The 23,540-nt window shown below is 72.8% G+C and overlaps 1 protein-coding gene across 1 annotated transcript; it reads left to right on the top strand.

Annotated features, from left to right (window-relative positions):
• Positions 1–4,305: 4,305 nt before the first annotated feature.
• On the top strand, positions 4,306–23,386 carry DLG4 (discs large MAGUK scaffold protein 4; the record flags this gene model as incomplete). Its single annotated transcript, XM_082334503.1, is given in 25 exon segments — positions 4,306–4,366; positions 6,734–6,799; positions 9,186–9,239; positions 9,361–9,411; positions 9,879–9,930; positions 9,933–10,002; positions 11,063–11,232; positions 11,789–11,925; positions 13,114–13,161; positions 13,163–13,259; positions 14,163–14,301; positions 14,881–14,951; positions 14,954–15,036; positions 15,385–15,429; positions 15,431–15,488; positions 15,577–15,691; positions 17,397–17,573; positions 18,872–18,908; positions 19,048–19,075; positions 19,356–19,403; positions 19,481–19,582; positions 21,473–21,645; positions 22,398–22,507; positions 23,055–23,146; positions 23,337–23,386. Coding segments are annotated over 22 exon segments (1,932 nt in total). The 5' UTR covers positions 4,306–4,366; positions 6,734–6,799; positions 9,186–9,239; positions 9,361–9,381.
• Between the last annotated feature and the right edge of the window lie 154 nt (positions 23,387–23,540).

Genomic DNA, 23,540 nt, shown 5'->3' with positions numbered 1-23,540 from the left:
GGGATTTGGGGGGGGCAGAGCCCCTGACCCCCCCTCCCATCCCGCAGACATCCAGGAGAGCTACGAGGCGACGGTGGCGGAGGCCCCCCCCGCCCCCCCGCGGCTCCGGGTAACCCCCACACCCCCCGACAGACACCCCCACACCCCCTGACAGACACCCCGGCACCCCCTGACAGACACCCCGGCACCCCCACACCCCCCGACAGACACCCCCACACCCCCCGACAGACACCCCGACACCCCCTGACAGACACCCCAACACCCCTACACCCCCCGACAGACACCCTGACACCCCCTGACAGACACCCCGGCACCCCCTGACAGACACCCCGACACCCCCTGACAGACACCCCGACACCCCCCGGTACCCCCAACCCCTGAGGGGCCGCACGCCCGGGGGGGTCACACACCCGCACGTGGTGTTGGGGTGTTGCAGCCCCTTGCTGGGGCGTCGCACACCCCGTCACGGTGTTGGGGCGCCGCGCGCCCTCCCCGGTGCCTTGGCTGCACGCCCTCCCCGGGCTGTCGCACACCCTGACACGGCCCTCGAGGTGTTGCACGGCCTACGGTGCCGGGGTGTCGCACACCCTGTCGGGGTGTCGCACACCGTCCCCGGGGTGTCGCACACCCTGTCACGGTGCCGGGGTGTCACACACCATCCCTGGGGTGTCGCACACCGTCCCCGGGGTGTCGCACACCCTGTCACGGTGCCGGGGTGTCGCACACCCTGTCGGGGTGTCGCACACCATCCCCGGGGTGTCGCACACCCTGTCACGGTGCCGGGGTGTCGCACACCATCCCTGGGGTGTCGCACACCGTCCCCGGGGTGTCGCACACCCTGTCACGGTGCCGGGGTGTCGCACACCCTGTCGGGGTGTCGCACACCATCCCCAGGGTGTCACACACCCTGTCACAGTGCTGGGGTGTCGCACACCATCCCTGGGGTGTCGCACACCCTATCGCAGTGCCAGGGTGTCGCACACCCTGTTGTGGTGACGGGGTGTCGCACACTGTCCCTGGGGTGTCGCATACCCTATTGTGGTGCTGGGGTGTCGCACACCCTGTCGGGGTGTCGCACACCATCCCCAGGGTGTCACACACCCTGTCACAGTGCTGGGGTGTCGCACACCCTATCGCAGTGCCAGGGTGTCGCACACCCTGTTGCGGTGCCGGGGTGTCGCACACTGTCCCTGGGGTGTCACATACCCTATTGTGGTGCTGGGGTGTCGCACACCCTGTCACAGTGCCGGGGTGTCGCACACCCTGTCAGGATGTCGCACACCATCCCTGGGGTGTTGCACACCCTGTCACAGTGCCGGGGTGTCGCACACCGTCCCCGGGGTGTCGCACACCCTGTCACGGTGCCGGGGTGTCGCACACCATCCCTGGGGTGTCACACACCGTCCCCGGGGTGTCGCACACCCTGTCACAGTGCCGGGGTGTCACACACCGTCCTTGGGGTGTCGCACACCGTCCCCGGGGTGTCGCACACCCTGTCACAGTGCCGGGGTGTCGCACACCGTCCCCGGGGTGTCGCACACCCTGTCACAGTGCCGGGGTGTCGCACACCATCCCTGGGGTGTCGCACACCGTCCCCGGGGTGTCGCACACCCTGCCGGGGTGTCGCACACCGCCCCGCGGAGCCGCCCCCCCTCACGTGTTGCACACCCCGCCGCCAGGTGTTGCCCCCCCCGTCGGGCTGTTGCTCGCCCTCGGGCCGCCCCCGGGGCGCCGCGCACCCTCGCACCGGCTCGGGCTGTCGCGCTCCGGGGGTGCCCCCCCCCGCCCCCCCCCCCCCACGGTGTCGGGGTGTCGCCCCCCCCCGGGCTGTTCCCCCCCCCCCCCCCCCCGCCCGGTGCCGCCCCCCCGCTGACGGTGCCGCTGCCGCCCCCCGCCGCTCCGGGGGCGGCAGGGGAAGGGTTAACCCCCCCGCCCCGCCCCCCGCCCGGCTCCGCTCCGGCTCCGCCGCCGCCGCCGCCGCGTCCCCCCCGTCCTCCGCCCGCGGCCTCTCCTCGCCCGCCCGCCCCGTCCCGTCCCCGCTCCCCCGCTCCCCCCTCCCCGTCCTCCCCCGGCCCCGCTCCCGCCGGATCCCGCCGTACCGGTACCGCCGCCGCCGCCGCCGGGGCTCCGGTCCCCCCCAGCCCCGCCGTCCTCCGGCCCCGCTCCTCCATCCTCCACCCCCGCCCCGGTCCTCCCTCCATCCCCGGTCCTCCGTCCTCCATCCCGCCGCCCCCCGCTCCTCCATCCCCGCTCCTCCATCACCCCCAGCCCCCGCTTCCCAGCCCCCCCCCCCCCCGGTCCCGGTCCCCGCGGCCCCCGCTCCGCCGCCCCCCCCCCCCCCCGCTCCCATCCCGCACCCCCCCCCCCCCCCCCCCCCTTCCCGGGCGGCCCCGGCCGAGCCCCCCGCCCGCCCCGGCGGCCCATGAGCGCCGGCCCCGGCCCCGGCCGCCGCCATGGACTGTCTGTGCATCGTCACCACCAAGGTACGGCCGGGGCCGGGGCCGGGGGGGCCCCGGGGGCAACGGGGGGGTCGGCGGGGCCGGGAACCGGGAGGGGCGGGGGGCACCGGGGGCGGCCGGGGGCGCCTCTCTGGGCTCCTGGGGGGCTGCTCTGTGGTCCTGGGGGTCCTCTCTGGGCTCCTGGGGGGCTGCTCTGTGGTCCTGGGGGTCCTCTCTGGGCTCCTGGGGGGCTGCTCTGTGGTCCTGGGGGTCCTCTCTGGGCTCCTGGGGGCTCCTGGGGGGCTGCTCTGTGGTCCTGGGGGTCCTCTCTGGGCTCCTGGGGGGCTGCTCTGTGGTCCTGGGGGTCCTCTCTGGGCTCCTGGGGGCTCCTGGGGGGCTGCTCTATGGTCCTGGAGGGATGCTCTGTGGTCCTGGGGGGTCCTGGGGGTCCTGCGGGGTCCGCTCTGTGCTCCCCAGGGGTCCTCTCTGTGGTCCTGGGGGGCCGCTCTGTGTCATGGGGGGGTCCTCTCTCTGCTCCCAAGGCCTCCCCATGTCACAGCGCGGGGGGGGGTCCCAACCTGTGATTTGGGGGGGGGGGCACACGCCGCTGGGGCCTGTCCATCGCGAGGGGACTGTAGGTCTCTATGGCGCTGGAGGACCTGGGGGTCCCTGTCCATCCCACGGGGGTGGGGGGGGGGGTGTCTCTCTACCAGGGTGACGGCTGTTGGTGTCGATGGTGTTGGGGGTCTGGGGGGTGACACTGGGGGGGCCGCCGCCCTCGCGACGGCCCTCCGGGGCGGCCGTGTCACCCCGCGCCTGTCGTGGGGGTGTCCCCCCACCGCCGTGGGGGCGTTCGGCATGTGGCGGGTGCGTGTGTTGCCATGGCGCCGCGCGTGTGCGTGGGGGGGCCGCACAACAGGCGGCGGCTGCGAACACGCGTGTGCCGGGGGCCGCACAGGCGTCGCACACGCGTGCGGCTGTTCCCCCCCCCAGCCCCGGCCTACACAGGGGCCTTGGCGTCACCCGGAGCGCGGGCACCGCTGCGGGCAGGGGTATTTTAGGCCTGGTGTGGGCAGCGGGGGTGGGCGACCGCCCCCCCCTCCCTGCCCGCACCCCCCCATCGCTGCCCGCACCCCTTCCCCCGCTGCCCGCACCCCCCCCTCCCTGCCCGCACCCCCCCATCGCTGCCCGCACCCCTTCCCCCCCCGCCCGCACCCCCCATCGCTGCCCGCACCCCTGCCCGCATCCCCCCCCCCCCCCCCATCGCTGCCCGCGCCCGCCCGCGCCGTTGCCAGGCGACGCGGCCCCTCCCCGTTGCCAGGCGACGCGGCCCCGCGGCGTTGCCCGGCAACGGCGGCCGGAGGCAGCGCGGGGGGGGGGGGGGGGGGGAGGAGGGAGAGAGGAGGGGGCGGGGCGAGGGAGAGGAGGCTCCGCCCCCCCACGTGCGCGCGGCCCCGCGCATGCGCTCCGCCGTTAACCCTTGGCGCCCCGCGTTGCCACGGCGACGGGGGGGGGCGGTGGGGGGGGGCCGGGCCCGGAGCCGCGGGGGGGGCCCCGCCGGGCCCGGTGCGGGGCCCGGGGCATCGGCCGGGGCCCGGTGCGGGGCCCGGGGCATCGGCCGGGGCCCGGGGCGGGGCCGGGGGCCCGGGGCGGGTGCAGGTCCCCGGCGGGGCCCGGCCGGGCCCGGTGCGGCGGCCCCGGGGCGGGGGGGGGGGGGGGAGGTCAGGCCGGCGCCCCCGCCCCGTTAATCCCGGCGGCGGGCGGGGCCCGATGGAGGCGGCGGGGCCGGGATGGCGGGGCCGGGGCCGGGGGCGCGGGGGGCGGCGGGGCCGGGGCCGCTGCGGCCGCCCGGCTGCTTCTCGCCGCTGCTCTGCCAGTGCCGGGTGGTCTGGCGGGACCGGAGCCTCTCGCTGGCCTTCGGCTGCAAGGTGGGACTGGGGGCACTGGGAGAGCGGGGACGGGGGACTGGGGGCACTGGGAGAGCGGGGACGGGGCACTGGGGGCACTGGGAGAGCGGGGACGGGGGACTGGGGGCACTGGGAGAGCGGGGACGGGGCACTGGGGGCACTGGGAGAGCGGGGACGGGGGACTGGGGGCACTGGGAGAGCGGGGACGGGGCACTGGGGGCACTGGGAGAGCGGGGACGGGGGACTGGGGGCACTGGGAGAGTGGGGACGGGGGACTGGGAGAGCTGGGAGAGCGGGGACGGGGCACTGGGGGCACTGGGAGAGCGGGGACGGGGCACTGGGGGCACTGGGAGAGCGGGGACGGGGGACTGGGGGCACTGGGAGAGCGGGGACGGGGGACTGGGAGAGCTGGGAGAGCTGGGGTCGGGGCACTGGGGGCACTGGGAGAGCGGGGACGGGGGACTGGGAGAGCTGGGAGAGCTGGGGTCGGGGCACTGGGGGCACTGGGAGAGCGGGGACGGGGGACTGGGAGAGCTGGGAGAGCTGGGGTCGGGGCACTGGGGGCACTGGGAGAGCGGGGACGGGGGACTGGGAGAGCTGGGAGAGCTGGGGTCGGGGCACTGGGGGCACTGGGAGAGCGGGGACGGGGGACTGGGAGAGCTGGGAGAGCTGAGGTCGGGGCACTGGGGGCACTGGGAGAGCGGGGACGGGGTGCTGGGAGAGCTGGGGTCGGGGCACTGGGGGCACTGGGAGAGCGGGGACGGGGGACTGGGGGCACTGGGAGAGCGGGGACGGGGGACTGGGAGAGCTGGGAGAGCGGGGACGGGGCACTGGGGGCACTGGGAGAGCGGGGACGGGGCACTGGGGGCACTGGGAGAGCGGGGACGGGGGACTGGGAGAGCTGGGGTCGGGGCACTGGGGGCACTGGGAGAGCGGGGAGAGGACGGTGGGGATGCTGGGAGAGCTGCGGTTGGGGCACTGGGAGAGCTGGGACGGGGGGACTGGGAGAACTGGGAGAGGACAGTGGGGATGTTGGGGGAGCTGGGGTCGGGGCACTGGGGGCACTGGGAGAGCTGGGAGAGCTGGGGTCGGGGCACTGGGGGCACTGGGAGAGCATGGATGGGGTACTGGGAGAGCTGGGAGAGCTGGGGTCAGGGCACTGGGGGAACTGGGAGAGCAGGGAGAGGACGGTGGGGATGCTGGGAGAGCTGGGGTCGGGGCACTGGGAGAGCTGGGACGGGGGGACTGGGAGAGCTGGGAGAGGACAGTGGGGATGCTGGGAGAGCTGGGGTTGGAGCACTGGGGGGACTGGGAGAGCTGGGACAGGATAGCGGGGATACTGGGAGAGCTGCCATCAGGGCACTGGGAGAGCGGGGAGAGGATAGTGGGGACACTGGGAGAGCTTGGATCGGGGCACTGGGGGGACTGGGAGAGCTGGGACGGGGGGACTGGGAATACTGGGACTGCTGGGATGGTGTACTGGGGATACTGGAGATACTGGGGGCACTGGGATGGGGATAAGGGGCCACTGGGACGGGGTAGCTGGGGATACTGGGATAGCTGGAATCAGGGTACTGGGGATACTGGGGGTGCTGAGATGGCCTGCTGGGGGTACTGGAGGAGCTGGGACAGGGTACTGGGGATACTGGGAGAGCTGGAATCAGGGTGCTGGGGCACTGGGACAGCAGGGACTGGAAGGCACTGGGGGAAGCTGGGATGAGGGTACTGGGAGCACTGGGATAGCTGGGACTGGGGGCACTGGGAGAGCTGGAACAGGAGCTGAGATGGGGGTGCTGGGGATAGTGAGAGAGCTGGAACTGGGCTGCTGGGAGCACTGGGAGAGCTGGGGTGGGGTTACTGGGAGGCACTGGGAGAGCTGGCACTGGATGCCCGTCAGCTGTATTCGGACGCAAGGTTTAAGGGACTGGGGGGGGGGGGCACTGGGGGCACTGGGAGGGGGCACCGGACCCCGTTGCTTGTGTCTGGCGGTGAGGTTGTACTGGGAGCACTGGGAGGGACCAGAGAGATACTGGGAGCAGCCCCCGTCGCGGGGGTCAGGGCCTTACTGGGAGCACTGGGAGCCCCCCAGTGTCGCTCGGGGCTGGCGGGGGGGGCGATGGCCCGGTTTGGGGGGGGCCATGGCCCGGTTTGGGGGGGCCATGGCCCAGTCGGGGGGGGCCATGGCCCAGTCGGGGGGGGCCCGTCCCCCCCAGGCCCGGCTTAGCCCTTAATCCCCGCCCGGGATTGGCCGGGGCGCAAATCGCTGCTGGGATTAGACTGGAGCTGCCGGAGGCCCGGGGGGGCCCCCCCCCCCCCCCCGGTAATTAACGAGCGCGCGCTGCCGGGCTTCGCCTCCGTTAACGGGGGGGGCGCCCGCTGTCCCCGCAGAAGTACCGGTACCAAGATGAGGACAGCCCCCCCCTGGAGCAGAGCCCCGCCCACCTCCCCAGCCAGGTAAGCCCCGCCCACCCCAGCCCCGCCCACCGCGCCGGCTGGCCCCGCCCCTGGGCGGGTGAGCCCCGCCCCTGCAGCCCAGCCCCACCCCCCCCAGCGCTGGGGACCCCCCTGGGTGTCACAGGGGGCGTGGTGATGTCATACAGGTTGTGGTGATGTCACAGGCGGTGTCACGGGGATCATGGTGATGTCACAGGCGGTGTCACGGGGCTCGTGGTGATGTCAGAGGGCTCGTGGTGATGTCACAGGCGGTGTCATGGGGTCATGGTGATGTCATGTGGGTTGTGGTGATGTCACAGGGACTGTGGTGATGTCACAGCCAGTGTCATGGGGATTGTGGTGATGTCGTACGGGTCGCAGTGATGTCACAGGTGGTGTCACGGGGATCATGGTGATGTCACAGGCGGTGTCACGGGGGTCGTGGTGATGTCACAGGGCTCATGGTGATGTCACAGGCAGTGTCACGGGGTCATGGTGATGTCCTGTGGGTTGTGGTGATGTCACAGGCGGTGTCATGGGGATCATGGTGATGTCATATGGGTTGTGGTGATGTCACAGGCAGTGTCACGGGGTCATGGTGATGTCACAGGCGGTGTCATGGGGATCATGGTGATGTCATATGGGTTGTGGTGATGTCACAGGCAGTGTCACAGGGGTCGTGGTGATGTCACAGGCGGTGTCATGGGGATCATGGTGATGTCATATGGGTTGTGGTGATGTCACAGGCGGTGTCACGAGGATTGTGGCGGTGTCACAGGGGTGTGGTGATGCCACAGGCGGTGTCACAGGGGTCGTGGTGATGTCATATGGGTTGTGGTGATGTCACAGGCGGTGTCGCGGGGATTGTGGGGCCGTCACATGGGTCACAGTGCTGTCACAGGTGGTGTCATGGGGTCATGGTGATGTCACAGGAGTTGTGGTGACGTCCCAGGGACTGTGGTGATGTCACAGCCAGTGTCATGGGGATTGTGGTGATGTCGTACGGGTCGCAGTGATGTCACAGGTGGTGTCACGGGCGTCATGGTGGTGTCGCACAGGTCATGGTGATGTCAGATGCGGCGTCACGCAGGTCGTGGTGGTGTCCCAGGGTGTCACGCAGGGCGCCGCACGGCTGTGGCGCTGTCACGCGGGGTCACGCGCTGTCACGCGCTGTCACGCGCTGTCACGCGGTGTCACGCGGGGTCACGCGGGTCACGTCAGCGTCGCAGGCGGCGGCGTGGGGTCGGTGTCGGCGCCCCGCGCCTGTCCCGCGGGGTCGCACCGCCGCGGCGCTGGCCCTCGGCTGCGGGGGTGTCGCACAGGCGGCCTTTGCCCGGGCCGGGGGTGGGTGTTGGGTGCTGGGTGTCAGGGTGTCGGGGTGTTGGGTGTCAGGGTGTCGGGGTGTTGGGTGCTGGGTGTCGGGGTGTTGGGTGCTGGGTGTCAGGGTGTTGTGGTGCAGGTGCTGGGTGCTGGGTGTTGGGTGCTGGGTGTCAGGGTGTCAGGGTGTTGGGTGTCAGGGTGTCGCGGTGCAGGTGTTGGGTGCTGGGTGTCAGGGTGTTGCGGTGCAGGTGTTGGGTGCTGGGTGTCGGGGTGTTGCGGTGCAGGTGTGGGGTGTTGGGTGCTGGGTGTCGGGGTGTTGTGGTGCAGGTGCTGGGTGCTGGGTGCTGGGTGCTGGGTGTCAGGGTGTCAGGGTGTTGGGTGTCAGGGTGTCGCGGTGCAGGTGTTGGGTGCTGGGTGTCGGGGTGTCGGGGTGTTGCGGTGCAGGTGTTGGGTGTCAGGGTGTTGGGTGTCAGGGTGTCGCGGTGCAGGTGTTGGGTGCTGGGTGTCGGGGTGTCGGGGTGTTGCGGTGCAGGTGTTGGGTGTCGGGGTGTTGGGTGTCAGGGTGTTGCGGTGCAGGTGTTGGGTGCTGGGTGCTGGGTGTCGGGGTGCTGGGGTGTTGTCGGGGTGTTGCTGGCTGCTGCCCCCGCCTGTCTCCCCCTCCCCCCCCAGTCACACGCGTGCGCCCGCAGCTCGGGGGGGGGGGGGGGGGGCGGGGGTCCGGACCCCCGGTGGCGGGGGGGGGAGGGGGGGGACCCGGTGTGGGCGTGGCCGGGGGCGTGGCCGGCTCCATCCGGGGCTGCGGCGCGGGGCCACGCCCACCACGGAGATGGGGCGGCGGCGGGGGCCGGTACGGGGGGGGGGCGGGGGTCCCCCGGGGGTGGGGTGGGGGTGGGGGGATATTTCCCAGCATCCTTTGCTCTCCGCCCCCCCCCTCCGAAGGGGGAGGGGGCCGGGGGGGGGGTACCCCCATCTTCCCGTTGCCGTGGCGACCGCCGCTGCGGCGTTGCCGTGGTAACCGCGGTGGGGGGGGGGGGGGGGCTGAGCCCTCCCCTGGTGTGACCCCCCCCCCCCTCCCCCCCCCCCCCAGGCCAACTCGCCCCCCGTCATCGTCAACACCGACACGCTGGAGGCCCCCGCCTACGTGAGTGCCCCCCCGTCCCCGTGTCCCCCCCCCCCCCGTGTCCCCCCCCCCCCGTGTCCCCCCCCCCGTGTCCCCCCCCCCCCGTGTCCCCCCGCCCCCCCCTGACCGCGTCTCCCCGCAGGTGAACGGCACCGAGGGCGAGATGGAGTACGAGGAGATCACGCTGGAGCGGGTGAGACCCCCCGAGCCCCCCCCCCCCCCCCCCCCGGGGACCCCCCCCCAGCCCCCCGACCCTGCTGGAGCCCCCCAGCTCCCTGACAGCCCCCCCCCGGACCCCCAAACACCCCTGGAGCCCCCCAAGTCCCCCTGGGACCCCCCCAACTCCCTGACCCCCCCCCCCCCGTGGCTCTCTGACCCCCCCTGGAGCCCCCCAGCCCCCCCGATCCCCGGGGTGCCCCAAGGCCCCCCCATAACCACTTCAGCCCCCCCATCTCCCCCACTCCCCCCCCCCCGTGCCCCCCAGTGATCCTGGGGCACACCCTGCCCCCCAGCTCCCCCCTGGGACCCCCCAAAGGTCCTGGCAGCCCCCCCAGCTCCCTGACACCCCCTGGGCCCCCCCCCCCGGGGACCCCAGGACCCTGCGGGGTGTGGGGGTGCCCCCAGCCCCCCCGGCGCTGACGGTCCCACCCCCCCCCCCAGGGTAACTCGGGTTTGGGGTTCAGCATCGCGGGGGGCACCGACAACCCCCACGTCGGGACGACCCCAGCATCTTCATCACCAAGATCATCCCCGGCGGCGCCGCTGCCCAGGACGGGCGGCTCAGGTGGGGACCCCCCCCGCGGCCCCCCCGGACCCCCGACGCCCCCCGGGACCCCCTGAACCCCCCAGCCCTTGCGCGGGTGCTGAGTGGGTGCGAGGTGTGGAGCCAGGGCCCCCCAAGTCCACCAAGACCCCCCTGGGACCCCCAGCCCTCCCCGAGACCCCCAGATGGGTGGGTGCATGTGGAGGGCAGGACCCCCAGTCCCCCCCGGGACCCCCCAGGACCCTTCCTGGACCCCCCCAGTCCCTCCTGGGACCACCCTGGATGCCCCAGTCCCCTCTGGGACCCCCCAGGACCCCTCCTGGACCCCCTGGGACCCCCCAGTCCCCTCTGGGACCCCCCAGGACCTCTCCTGGACCCCCCCAGTCCCTCCTGGGACCACCCTGGATGTCCCAGTCCCCCCAGTCCCCTCTGGGACCCCCCAGGACCCCTCCTGGACCCCCTGGGACCCCCCCAGTCCCCTCTGGGACCCCCCAGGACCTCTCCTGGACCCCCCAGTCCCCCCTGGGACCACCCTGGATGCCCCAGTCCCCTCTGGGACCCCCTGGGACCCCTCCTGGACCCCCTGGGACCCCCCAGTCCCCTCTGGGACCCCCCAGGACTCTCCTGGACCCCCCCAGTCCTCCCTGGGACCACCCTGGATGCCCCAGTCCCCCCTGGGACCCCCCCAGTCCCCCCTGGGACCATCCTGGATGCCCCAGTCCCCTCTGGGACCCCCTAGGACCTCCCCAGTCCCCTCTGGGACCCCCCCAGGACCCCCTGGGACCCTCTAGGACCCCCCCAGTCCCCTCTGGGACCCCCCAGGACCCTCTGGTGCCCCCCAGCCCCTCTTGGACACCCCCAGACCCTGGGCGGGTGCAGAGTGGGTGCGCGCAGAGGGGTAGGACCCCCATACAGGCGCTGAGTGGGTGTCTGGCATGGGGTAGGGCCCCTGCAGACCCCCTCTGGGACCCCCAGACCCCCTCAGAGCCCCCCAGGAACCCCCAGACCCCCCCGCCCCGGACCCCCCAGTCCCCCCCGGAGCCCCCCAGGACCCCCCCGGTCTGAGCGGGCGCCTGCGCAGGGTGAACGACAGCATCCTGTTCGTCAACGAGGCGGACGTGCGGGAGGTGACGCACAGCGCGGCCGTGGAGGCGCTGAAGGAGGCCGGCGCCGTCGTCCGCCTCTACGTCATGCGCCGCAAGGCCCTGGCCGAGAAGGTGGTGGAGGTCAAGCTCATCAAGGGGCCCAAAGGTATGGGGCACCCCCCCGGGGCCCCCCGAGACCAGCACTAGGACCCCCAAAGCTGGGGAGCCCCATGGGATCCCCTCAGGGACCCCCAAAGCTGGGGAGCCCCATGGGATCTCCCCAAGGACCCCCAAACCTGCATCTCCCAGGGACCAGCGCCGGGACCCCCAAACTTGGGGACCCCAGGGACCCCCATGGACCAGCCCTGGGACCCCCAAACGGGGGGAGTCCCATTGGATCCCCCCTAGGGACCCCAAAACCTGAGGACCCCCCTGGTACCCCCCATGGACTGGCCCTGGGACCCCCAAACCCCGGGAATCCCATGGGCCAGGACCCCTGTGGGGAGCCCCACGGACTGGGGACCCCCCCCAGGGCACCCCAGGACCCCCAGCCCCGGACCGGGACCCCCAGGGCGCCTGTGGGGACCCCCACCCTTGACCTGTGTGGCCCCCCCCCCCCCCACCTTGGGGACCCCACAGCTGGGGACCCCCAGGGCCTGCCCCGCTGGCGGGGGGTGACATGGTGGGGGGGTCCCTGCCCTGACGCCGCCGTCCCCCCCCAGGGCTGGGGTTCAGCATCGCGGGGGGCGTGGGGAACCAGCACATCCCGGGGGACAACAGCATCTACGTCACCAAAGTCATCGAGGGCGGCGCCGCGCACAAGGACGGGCGGCTGCAGATCGGGGACAAGATCCTGGCCGTGAGCGGGGACGGGGACAGCGCGGGGACATCCCCCATCCCCACGGGGACGGGGACACCCTGGGGACGGGGACAGCGTGGGGATGGGGACACCCTGGGGATGGGGACAGTGTGGGGATGGGGACACCCTGGGGATGGGGACAGTGTGGGGGACATCCCCCATCCCCACGGGGACAGGGACAGCGTGGGGACGGGGACACCCTGGGGACGGGGACAGTGTGGGGATGGGGACACCCTGGGGATGGGGACAGCGTGGGGATGGGGACACCCTGGGGATGGGGACAGTGTGGGGACATCCCCCATCCCCACGGGGATGGGGACACCCTGGGGACGGGGACACCCTGGGGACGGGGACAGCGTGGGGACATCCCCCATCCCCACGGGGACACCCTGGGGATGGGGACAGCGTGGGGACAGCATGGGGACAGGGACAGCGTGGGGACATCCCCCATCCCCACGGGGACAGGGACAGCGTGGGGATGGGGACACCCTGGGGACGGGGACACCCTGGGGACGGGGACAGTGCGGGGACATCCCCCATCCCCACGGGGACAGGGACAGCGTGGGGATGGGGACACCCTGGGGACGGGGACAGCGTGGGGACAGCATGGGGACAGGGACAGCGTGGGGACATCCCCCATCCCCACGGGGACAGGGACAGCGTGGGGATGGGGACACCCTGGGATGGGGACAGCGTGGGGACACCCTGGGGACGGGGACAGCGTGGGGATGGGGCCATGATGGGGACGTGTTTTGGGAGAGGGACGGGGCACGATGGGGACAGGGACAGGGTTGTGATGGGGACAGGGACGAGGCTGCGATGGGGACAGGGATGGGGACAGGGACAGGATTGGGATGGGGACAGGGATGGGGACAGGGACAGGATTGGGATGGGGACAGGGACGAGGCTGGGATGGGGACAGGGATGGGGACGTGTTTGGGACAGGGACGGGGCACGATGGGGATGGGGACAGGGCTGGGATGGGGCCAGGGATGGGGCCAGGGATGGGGACAGGGACAGGGCTGGGATGGGGACAGGGCTGGGGACAGGCAGCTGCGGCTCGGGGACGAGATGCTGGCCGCGAGCAGGCGGCAGGGACGGGGACAGGACGGGATGGGGACAGGACGCAGCTCTCGTGGGGCGGCCGCGTCCCCGCCCCGACGTCCCCGCGTCCCCGCGTCCCCGCAGGTGAACAACGTCAGCCTGGAGGACGTGATGCACGAGGACGCGGTGGCGGGCGCTGAAGAACACCTACGACGTCGTCTACCTGCGGGTGGCCAAGCCGGCCGCCACCTTCCTGGGGGACGCCTTCGCCCCCCCCGACGTCACCAGCTGTGAGCGGGGGGACGCGGGGGGGACCCGGGGGGACCCCGAGTGCGCTGTCCCCTCTCCCCAGGGCGGTGGGACCCCCCCGGCCCCCTCCATCCCCGCCGTCCCCATCCCTCCGTCCTTGCTCTCCCCATCCCCGCTGTCCCCCGCTGTCCCCCGCTGTCCCCTGCCGTCCCCCGCCGTCCCCTGTCCCCCGCTGTCCCTGCTGTCCCTGTCCCCCCCCGCTGTCCCCGCCGTCCCCTGTCCCCCTGCTGTCCCCGCCGTCCCCTGTCCCCCCCCGCTGTCCCCTGTCCCCCGCTGTCCCTGCTGTCCCCTGTCCCCCCCGCTGTCCCCGCCGTCCCCTGTCCCCTGCTGTCCCCGCCGTCCCCTGTCCCCCCCGCTGTCCCCGCCGTCGCCTGTCCCCCGCTGTCCTGCTGTCCCCTGTCCCCCCTGCTGTCCCCGCCGTCCCCTGTCCCCCGCTGTCCCCGCCGTCCCCTGTCCCTGCTGTCCCCGCCGTCCCCTGTCCCCCGCCGTCCCCCGCCGTCCCCCGCTGTCCCCGCTGTCCCTGTCCCCACTGTCCCCGCCGTCCCCTGTCCCCCCACTGTCCCCGCTGTCCCCTGACCCCGCTGTCCCTGCCGTCCCTGACCCCCCGCTGTCCCCGCCGTCCCCCTGTCCCCCGCTGTCCCCCTGCCGTCCCCTGACCCCCCCGCTGTCCCCGCCGTCCCCTGTCCCCCGCTGTCCCTGCCGTCCCCTGTCCCCCCCGCTGTCCCCGCCGTCCCCTGTCCCCGCTGTCCCCTGTCCCCTGCTGTCCCTGCTGTCCCTGACCCCCCGCTGTCCCCGCCGTCCCCTGTCCCCCCCGCTGTCCCCGCCGTCCCCTGTCCCCCGCTGTCCCCGCCGTCCCCTGACCCCGCTGTCCCTGCTGTCCCCAGCCTACTCGGCGCACCTGGACGCGGATCTGGGTCCCCAGAGCTACCTGGGCCCCGAGTTCCCCCCGGCCATGACCCCCACGTCCCCCCGCCGCTACTCCCCCGGCCCCAAGGACCTGCTGGCCGAGGACGACGTCCCCAGGTACCGTCCCCGATGTCCCTCAGGGTCCCCAAGGCCATGTCCCGGGGTGTCCCCGTGTCCTTGGGGTGTCCCCACGGTCCCCGAGGGCATGTCCCCGCGGTGTCCCCATGTCTCTGTCCCCACAGCCCTGAAGAACACGTCCCGGGGATGTCCCAGTGCCCTCAGGCTGTCCCCGTGTCCCTGGGCTGTCCCCAAGGCCACCTCCCGGAGCTGTCCCCACATCCCTGGCGTGTCCCAGCGTCCCTGGGGGTGTCCCCGTGTCCCCTGGGCTGTCCCCAAGGGCACGTCCTGCAGCCGTCCCCATCTCCCTGGGGTATCTCAGCATCCCTGGGGTGTCCCCGTGTCCATGGGCTGTCCCCAAGGGCACGGCCCTGGGGTGTCCCGGTGTCCTCAGCCTGTCCCCATGTCCCTGGGCTGTCCTCAAAGTCCCAGGGGCACGTCCCTGGGCTGTCCCCGCGTCCCTGGGCTGTCCCCGAGGGCACGTCCCTGGGCTGTCCCCACGTCCCGGGTGTCCCCGGGGTGTCCCCGGGGTGTCCCCTCGCCCCGGGGCTGTCCCCACCTCGGCGTCCCCGTCCCCAGGGAGCCGCGGCGCATCGTGATCCACCGGGGCTCGACGGGGCTGGGCTTCAACATCGTGGGCGGGGAGGACGGCGAGGCATCTTCATCTCCTTCATCCTCGCCGGGGGCCCGGCCGACCTCAGCGGGGAGCTGCGCAAGGGCGACCAGATCCTCTCCGTGAGTGAGGCGGGGACGCGGCTGTCCCCGGCCCCGCGGCGGCACGTCCCCACGGCTGTCCCCGTCTTCCTCCCCACAGTGACGTGTCTCTGTCCCCATCCCCATCGTCATCCCCGTGGCGAAGCGTCCCCATCGCCGTCCCCATCGCCGCCCCCCACAGGGACATGTCCCCGCTGCCGTCCCCAATGCTGTCCCCATCCCTCTAACCACGGTGACATGTCCCTCGTCCCCATCATCATCCTCCTCCTTAAGGTGATGTGTCCCCCATCCCCGTCCCCATCATCATCCGGCGGTGACCCGTCCCCCTCGCCGTCCCCCTCCCCGCCGTGACGCGTCCCCGTCCCGCAGGTGAACGGGGTGGACCTGCGCAGCGCCACGCACGAGCAGGCGGCGGGTGGCACTGAAGAACGCCGGCCAGACCGTCACCATCATCGCCCAGTACAAGCCTGAGGGTGAGCGGGGAGGGGTCCCCAAGGGTCCCTGGGGGTCCCCGGGGGTCCCCGCGGGTCCCCGAGGCCCCTGACCCCCCCGTCCCCGCAGAGTACAGCCGCTTCGAGGCCAAGATCCACGACCTGCGGGAGCAGCTGCTGAGCAGCAGCCTGGGCTCGGGCAGCGCCTCCCTGCGCAGCGACCCCAAGCGCGGCTTCTACGTCCGGTCAGTGGGGACACTGGGGGGACATGGGGACACTGGGGGGACGTGGGGACACTGGGGGTCATGGGGGATATGGGGACATGGGGACATGGGGCTCGGGCAGCGCCTCCCTGCGCAGCGACCCCAAGCGCGGCTTCTACGTCCGGTCAGTGGGGACACTGGGGACACTGGGGGGACATGGGGACACTGGGGGATGTGGGGACACTGGGGGTCACGGGGGACACTGGGGGGACATGGGGACATGGGGCTCGGGCAGCGCCTCCCTGCGCAGCGACCCCAAGCGCGGCTTCTACGTCCGGTCAGTGGGGACACTGGGGGGACGTGGGGACACTGGGGGTCATGGGGGACACTGGGGGGACATGGGGACACTGGGGGAACACTGGGGGATATGGGGACATGGGGACATGGGGACATGGGGCTCGGGCAGCGCCTCCCTGCGCAGCGACCCCAAGCGCGGCTTCTACGTCCGGTCAGTGGGGACACTGGGGACACTGGGGGGACATGGGGACACTGGGGGATGTGGGGACACTGGGGGTCACGGGGGACACTGGGGGGACATGGGACATGGGGCTCGGGCAGCGCCTCCCTGCGCAGCGACCCCAAGCGCGGCTTCTACGTCCGGTCAGTGGGGACACTGGGGGACGTGGGGACACTGGGGGTCATGGGGGACACTGGGGGGACATGGGGACACTGGGGGAACACTGGGGATATGGGGACATGGGGACATGGGGACATGGGGCTCGGGCAGCGCCTCCCTGCGCAGCGACCCCAAGCACGGCTTCTACGTCCGGTCAGTGGGGACACTGGGGGGACATGGGGACACTGGGGGACGTGGGGACACTGGGGGGACACTGGGGGGACACTGGGGGATATGGGGACATGGGGACATGGGGCTCGGGCAGCGCCTCCCTGCGCAGCGACCCCAAGCGCGGCTTCTACGTCCGGTCAGTGGGGACACTGGGGACACTGGGGGGACATGGGGACACTGGGGGGACGTGGGGACACTGGGGGTCACGGGGGACACTGGGGGGACATGGGGACATGGGGCTCGGGCAGCGCCTCCCTGCGCAGCGACCCAAGCGCGGCTTCTACGTCCGGTCAGTGGGGACACTGGGGGGACGTGGGGACACTGGGGGTCATGGGGGACACTGGGGGGACATGGGGACACTGGGGGAACACTGGGGGATATGGGGACATGGGGACATGGGGACATGGGGCTCGGGCAGCGCCTCCCTGCGCAGCGACCCCAAGCACGGCTTCTACGTCCGGTCAGTGGGGACACTGGGGGGACATGGGGACACTGGGGGGACGTGGGGACACTGGGGGGACACTGGGGGGACACTGGGGGATATGGGGACATGGGGACATGGGGCTCGGGCAGCGCCTCCCTGCACAGCGACCCCAAGCGCGGCTTCTACGTCCGGTCAGTGGGGACACTGGGGACACTGGGGGACATGGGGACACTGGGGGACGTGGGGACACTGGGGGTCATGGGGGACACTGGGGGGACATGGGGACATGGGGCTCGGGCAGCGCCTCCCTGCGCAGCGACCCCAAGCGCGGCTTCTACGTCCGGTCAGTGGGGACACTGGGGACACTGGGGGGACATGGGGACACTGGGGCCACTGGGGGGGGCCACTGGGGGTCACGGGGGGGGCCACCGGGGGTCGCGACGGCCAGGGCCCCCCTGACGGCCGCGTCCCCGCAGGGCGCTGTTCGACTACGACAAGGCCAAGGACTGCGGGTTCCTCAGCCAGGCGCTCAGCTTCCGCTTCGGGGACGTCCTGCACGTCCTGGACGCCTCCGACGAGGAGTGGTGGCAGGCGCGGCACGTCCTGCCCCCCGGGCAGCCCCCCGACATCGGCTTCGTCCCCAGCAAGCGGCGGTGCGGCGGGCTGGGGAGCGCTGGGAGGGGACGGGGGGCACTGGGAGGCAGTAGGTGGGGACTGGGGTGGACTGGGAGGCACTGGGAGGCAGTAGGAGGGGACTGGGGGTGGACTGGGAGGCAGTAGGAGGGGACTGGGGGTGGACTGGGAGGTAGTAGGGGGTTATTGGGGGGACTGGGAAGCACTGGAAGTAGTAGGAAGGGACTGGGGGGCACTGGAAGCAGTAGGAGGGGACTGGGGTGGACTGGGAGGCACTGGGAGGCAGTAGGAGGGGACTGGGGGTGGACTGGGAGGTAGTAGGGGGTTATTGGGGGGACTGGGAAGCACTGGAAGTAGTAGGGAAGGGACTGGGGGCACTGGGAAGCAGTAGGAGGGGACTGGGGGTGGACTGGGAGGCACTGGGAGGCAGTAGGTGGGGACTGGGGGTGGACTGGGAGGCACTGGGAGGCAGTAGGGGGGCACTGGGGTCACAGTAGGAGGGTGTTGGGGGGACTGGGGAGCACCTGAAGTAGTAGGGAAGGGACTGGGGGGCACTGGGAAGCAGTAGGTGGGGACTGGGGTGGACTGGGAGGCACTGGGAGGCAGTAGGGGGGCACTGGGGTCATAGTGGGAGGTAGTAGGGGGTTATTGGGGGGACTGGGAAGCACTGGAAGTAGTAGGGAAGGGACTGGGGGGCACTGGAGGCACTGGGAGGCAGTAGGAGGGGACGGGGGGGCAGTGGAGTGGACTGGGGTGCACTAGGAGGGACTGGGAGGCAGTAGGTGGGCACTGGGGGTAGTAGGGAAGGGACTGGGGGGGACTGGAAGGCACTGGAAGGCAGTAGAAGGGGACTGGGGGGCACTGGGAAGTAGTAAAGAAGGGACTGGAGGGACAGGGAGTCACTGGTGGAGACTGGAAAGTAGTAGAAGGGGACTGGGGGGCACTGGGAGGCACCGGGGAAGAGACTAGGGAGAGTGGGAGGCACTGGGAGGGTCTGGGATATAGTAGGGGGCACTGGGGAGAACTGGGAGACAGCAGAGAGGCACTGGGAGGCACTGGGAGACAGCGGGGGAGCACTGGGAGGCACTGGGAGGCTGTAGGGAAGAGACTGGGAGGGACTGGGAGGGACTGGGAGTAATAGGGAAGGGACTGGGGGGCACTGAAGGGGCCAGGAGCCCCCCCCCCGACATCGTCTTTGTGCCCAGCAAGACCAGTGTGTGCTGGGGGGGGGTGCTGGGAGCACTGGGGGGGGCACTGGGAGCACTGGGGGGGGGCACTGGGAGCACTGGGAGACCAGTCTGGGCTCTCTCCGGCGCAGGGTGGAGCGGCGGGAGTGGACGCGGCTAAAGGCCAAGGTGAGCCCCCCCCCCCCCCCGCAGTGGGGTTCCCCCGGGGCCCCCCCTCCCCCCCCCGCAGTGGGGTTCCCCGGGGCCCCCCTCCCCCCCCCCCGCCTCTCACTCTCCTCTCTCCTCTCTCTGTCGCTGCCCCCCCCAGGATCGGGTCCCTGGATCGGGCTCGCAAGGTGGGTGCTGCCCCCCCCCACCCCCCCCGTCCGTCCGTCCGTCCGTCCCCCGCTGTACCCCCGTCTGTCCCCCCCCCGTCTGCTCTGTTGCTGTCCCCCACCTCTGGCTGCTGCTTTGGGGGGGGCCCGGGCGCCGGGGGCCCCTGGGGGGGGCGGGGCGGGGGTCGGGGTCGCACCCCCTGGATCTGGGGGGTCCCGGGGGTCTGGGGGCGGGGGTGACACCCCCCCCCCCCCCCGGTGTCGGGGTCCCCGCGCCGGGGCTGACGCCGGCTCCCCGCAGGGCGCGAGGACGCGGTGCTGAGCTACGAGACGGTGACGCAGATGGAAGGTGAGCGCGGGGCTGGGGGGGGTCCCACCCCCCCCCGCCGGGGTCGGGCCCCCCCAGTGACCCCCCCCGCCCCCCAGTGCACTACGCCCGCCCCATCATCATCCTGGGCCCCACCAAGGACCGGGTGAACGACGACCTCCTCTCCGAGTTCCCCGACAAGTTCGGCTCCTGCGTCCCCCGTGAGTGGGGACACGGGGGGGGACACGGGGGGGGACGGGGGGGGGACATGGGGGGACACGGGGGGACACGGGGGGGGACATGGGGGGGGACATGGGGGGGACATGGGGGGGGGACACCGGGGGGGGACACGGGGGGGGACACGGGGGGACATGGGGGGACACGGGGGGGGACACGGGGGGACACGGCGGGGGGACATGGGGGGGACCACGGGGGGACATGGGGGGGACCCCCCCGGCTCCCCCTGGGGGCCCCGAGGTGGCCCTGGCCCCAAAGACCTGGCCCCAGCCCCACGGCCCTGTCCCTGTCCCCATGTCCCCGTACCCGTGTCCCCCCCTCCCCACACCGTCCCCGTGTCCCCATCCCCGTGTCCCCGTCCCCGTGTCCCCGTCCCCGTGTCCCCCCCTCCCCGCTCCGTCCCCACGCACGATGTGGCCCGAGGGGGGGCACGAAGGGGATGGCGCAGCCGCCGCCGCCCTTGTCCCCATCCGCGGCCCCACCTCCCCGTGCCCGTCCCCGGGTTGTCCCCGTGCCCGTCCCCATGTCCCCATGTCCCCGTGCCCGTCCCCCCGTCCCCATGCCCGTCCCCATGTCCCTGTGTCTGTCCCCATGTCCCTGTGTCTGTCCCCATGCCCGTCCCCATGTCCCCATGCCCGTCCCCATGTCCGTCCCCATGCCCGTCCCCCATCCCTGTGCCCGTCCCATGTCCCTGTGTCTGTCCCCATGTCCGTCCCCATGCCCACCCCTGGGCTGTCTCCATCCCAATGTCCCCTTCCCCACCTCCCTGTGCCCGTCCCCATGTCCCCGTGCCTGTCCCCATGTCCCCATCACCGTCCCCATCCCCATGTCCCCATGTCCCCGTGCCTGTCCCCATGTCCCCATCACCGTCCCCGTCCCCATGTCCCCATGTCCCCATGTCCATCCCCATGTCCCTGTGCCTGTCCCCATGTCCCCATCACCGTCCCCATCCCCATGTCCCCATGTCCATCCCCATGTCCCCGTGCCTGTCCCCATGTCCCCATCACCGTCCCCATGTCCCCATGTCCCCATGTCCCCATGTCCATCCCCATGTCCCCGTGCCTGTCCCCATGTCCCCATCACCGTCCCCATCCCCATGTCCCCCATGTCCCCGTGCCTGTCCCCATGTCCCCATCACCGTCCCCATCCCCATGTCCCCATGTCCATCCCCATGTTGTCCCCGTGCCTGTCCCCATGTCCCCATCACCGTCCCGTCCCCATGTCCCCATGTCCATCCCCATGTTGTCCCTATCCCCATCCCCGTGTCCCCAGCCCCGTCCCCGTGTCCCCACGCCCACCCCCGGGGCTGTCCCTGTGCCCATCCCCCTCCCCATCCCCACGCTGTCCCCGTCCCCGCGTTGTCCCTGTCCCCACGCTGTCCCCACGTTGTCCCCATCCCCACGCTGTCCCCGTCCCTGTGCTGTCCCTGTCCCCACGCTGTCCCCACGTTGTCCCCATCCCCATGCTGTCCCCGTCCCTGTGCTGTCCCTGTCCCCACGCTGTCCCCATCCCTGTCCCTGTCCCCACACTGTCCCCGTTCCCGTGCTGTCTCTGTCCCCGCGCTGTCCCCGTGCCCGTCCCCATGTTGTCCCCATCCCCACGTTGTCCCCATCCCCGTGCTGTCCCTGTCCCCGTCCCCACGCCGTCCCCATCCCCATCCCCACGTTGTCCCCGTCCCCACGCCGGCCCCGTCCCCACGCCGTCCCCGTGCCCGCGCCGGCCCCATCCCCACGCTGTCCCCGTCCCCACGCTGTCCCCGTCCCCACGCCGTCCCCGTGCCCGTCCCCACGCCGTCCCCGTCCCCACACCGGCCCCGTCCCCACGCCGTCCCCGTCCCCGCGCCGGCCCCGTCCCCACGCCGTCCCCGTCCCCAGACACGACGCGGCCCAAGCGGGAGTACGAGGTGGACGGGCGCGATTACCACTTCGTGGCCTCGCGGGAGCGGATGGAGAAGGACATCCAGGGCCACAAGTTCATCGAGGCCGGGCAGTACAACAGCCACCTCTACGGCACCAGCGTCCAGTCCGTGCGCGAGGTGGCCGAGCAGGTGGGGACGCGGCGGGGACGGGCGAGGGTGGCCCCGGGGTGGCCCCAAAGGCGGCGCCGGGAGCCCAAGGGTGGCCCCGGGGTGGCCCCAAGGTGGCCCCAAAGGCGGCACTGGGAGCCCAAGGGTGGCCCCGGGGGCGTCGTGGGGGTGTCCCCAAGGGCATCACCAGGGTGGCCCAAGGGTGGCCCCGAGGTGGCCCCAAAGGTGACACTGGGGTCCCCAAGGGCGTCGTGGGGGGTGTCCCCAAGGGTGGCACTGGGGTGTCCCTGCTGGTGGCCCCAGAGGTGACACTGGGGTCCCCAAGGTGGCCCCAAGGGTGGCCCTGGGAGCCCAAAGGTGGCACTGGGCTCCCCAAGGGCGTTGTGGGGGTGTCCCCAAGGGTGGCACTGGTGGCCCCAGAGGTGACACTGGGGTCCCCAAGGGCATCGTGGGGGTGTCCCCAAGGTGTCCCCAAGGGTGGCACTGGGGTGTCCCTGCTGGTGGCCCCAAAGGTGGCACTGGGGTCCCCAAGGGCATCGCGGGGGGGGTCCCCAAGGTGTCCCCAAGGGTGGCACTGGGGTGTCCCTGCTGGTGGCCCCAGAGGTGGCCCTGGGCTCCCCAAGGGCGTCGCGGGGGGGTCCCCGAGGGTGGCACCGGGGCGACCACAAATGTGCGTTTGGGGGGTGGGGAGGGGGGGAGGGGCCCCCGTGGGGGTGCCGGGGCGTGGCAGGGCGTGGCAGTGACGCGGCAGTGACGCGGCGGGGGCGGGGCAGGGCAAGCACTGCATCCTGGACGTCTCGGCCAACGCCGTGCGGCGGCTCCAGGCGGCCCAGCTGCACCCCATCGCCATCTTCATCCGCCCCAAGTCCCTGGAGAACGTCCTGTGAGGGGCGGGGCCTGCGGGGGCGGGGCCTGCGGGGGCGGGGCCTGGTGGGGCGGGGCCCCGAGGGGCGGGGCCTGCGGGGGGCGGGGCCGAGGAGGCTCAAGCAGCCCCTGCAATGGGGCCAGGGGGAGCTTGGAGGGGGCGTGGCCTGCGCGGGGGGGGCGTGGTCTGGCTGATGGGGGCGTGGCCTACGCGTGGGAGGGGCGGGGCCTGTGCGAAGGGCGGGGGCGGAGGGAAGGCAGCAGCGCTGGGAGTTGGAGGGGGCGTGGCCTGGTGTGGGGAGGGCGGGGCTTAGTGAGCTGGTGGGTGGGGCTTGGGAGCGGGTGGGCGGAGCGTGTGCTGGGGCGGGGCTTGGGAGCGGGTGGGCGGGAGCCTGTGTCAGGGGCGGGGCTTGGGAGTGGGGGGGGCTGTGTTGGAGCAGGGCTTGGAGCGGGTGGGCGGAGCCGGTGTCAGGGGCGGGGCTTGGGGCGGGCGGGCGGGGCCCGTGGCGGGCAGGGGGCGTGCCCCGCGCGGTGGGCGTGGCCTGGAGCGGTGTCCCCGCCCCCAGGGAGATCAGCAAGCGGGTGACGGAGGAGCAGGCCCGCAAGGCCTTCGACCGGGCCACCAAGCTGGAGCAGGAGTTCACCGAGTGCTTCTCCGGTGGGCGCCCCCCGCGACCCCCCAGCCCCCCCGGGACCCCCCCGCGACCCCCCCACCCCCCCCGGGACCCCCCAGGGCCCCCTGAGACCCCCCCCCCCACACACACAGGGACCAGTGGGACCCCCAGGCCCCCCCAGAGGGACCCCAGGCCCCCAGGGCCCCCCACCAACAGAGCCCCCCCCCCCCCAAGGAACCCCAGAGGCCTCCCCCAGCCCCAAATCCCCCCCCAGGGACCCCTGAGACCCTGCCCCCAAGGCCCCCCCAGCCCCATAGGGACCCCCCCCAGCCCCACAAGGACCCCCATAGACCCAAACATAGACCCCTGACCCCCCTCCAGCCCCAAGTACCCCCCCCCCCCAGGGACCCCCGAGACCCCCCCAGCCCCACAAGGACC

The sequence above is a fragment of the Platalea leucorodia genome (assembly GCF_965183815.1).
Source record: "Platalea leucorodia genome assembly, chromosome: 35".
Taxonomy (NCBI): Eukaryota; Metazoa; Chordata; class Aves; order Pelecaniformes; family Threskiornithidae; genus Platalea; species Platalea leucorodia.
The sequence above is the reverse complement of the archived record's forward strand: the minus strand, read 5'-3'. Positions and strand labels throughout refer to the sequence as shown.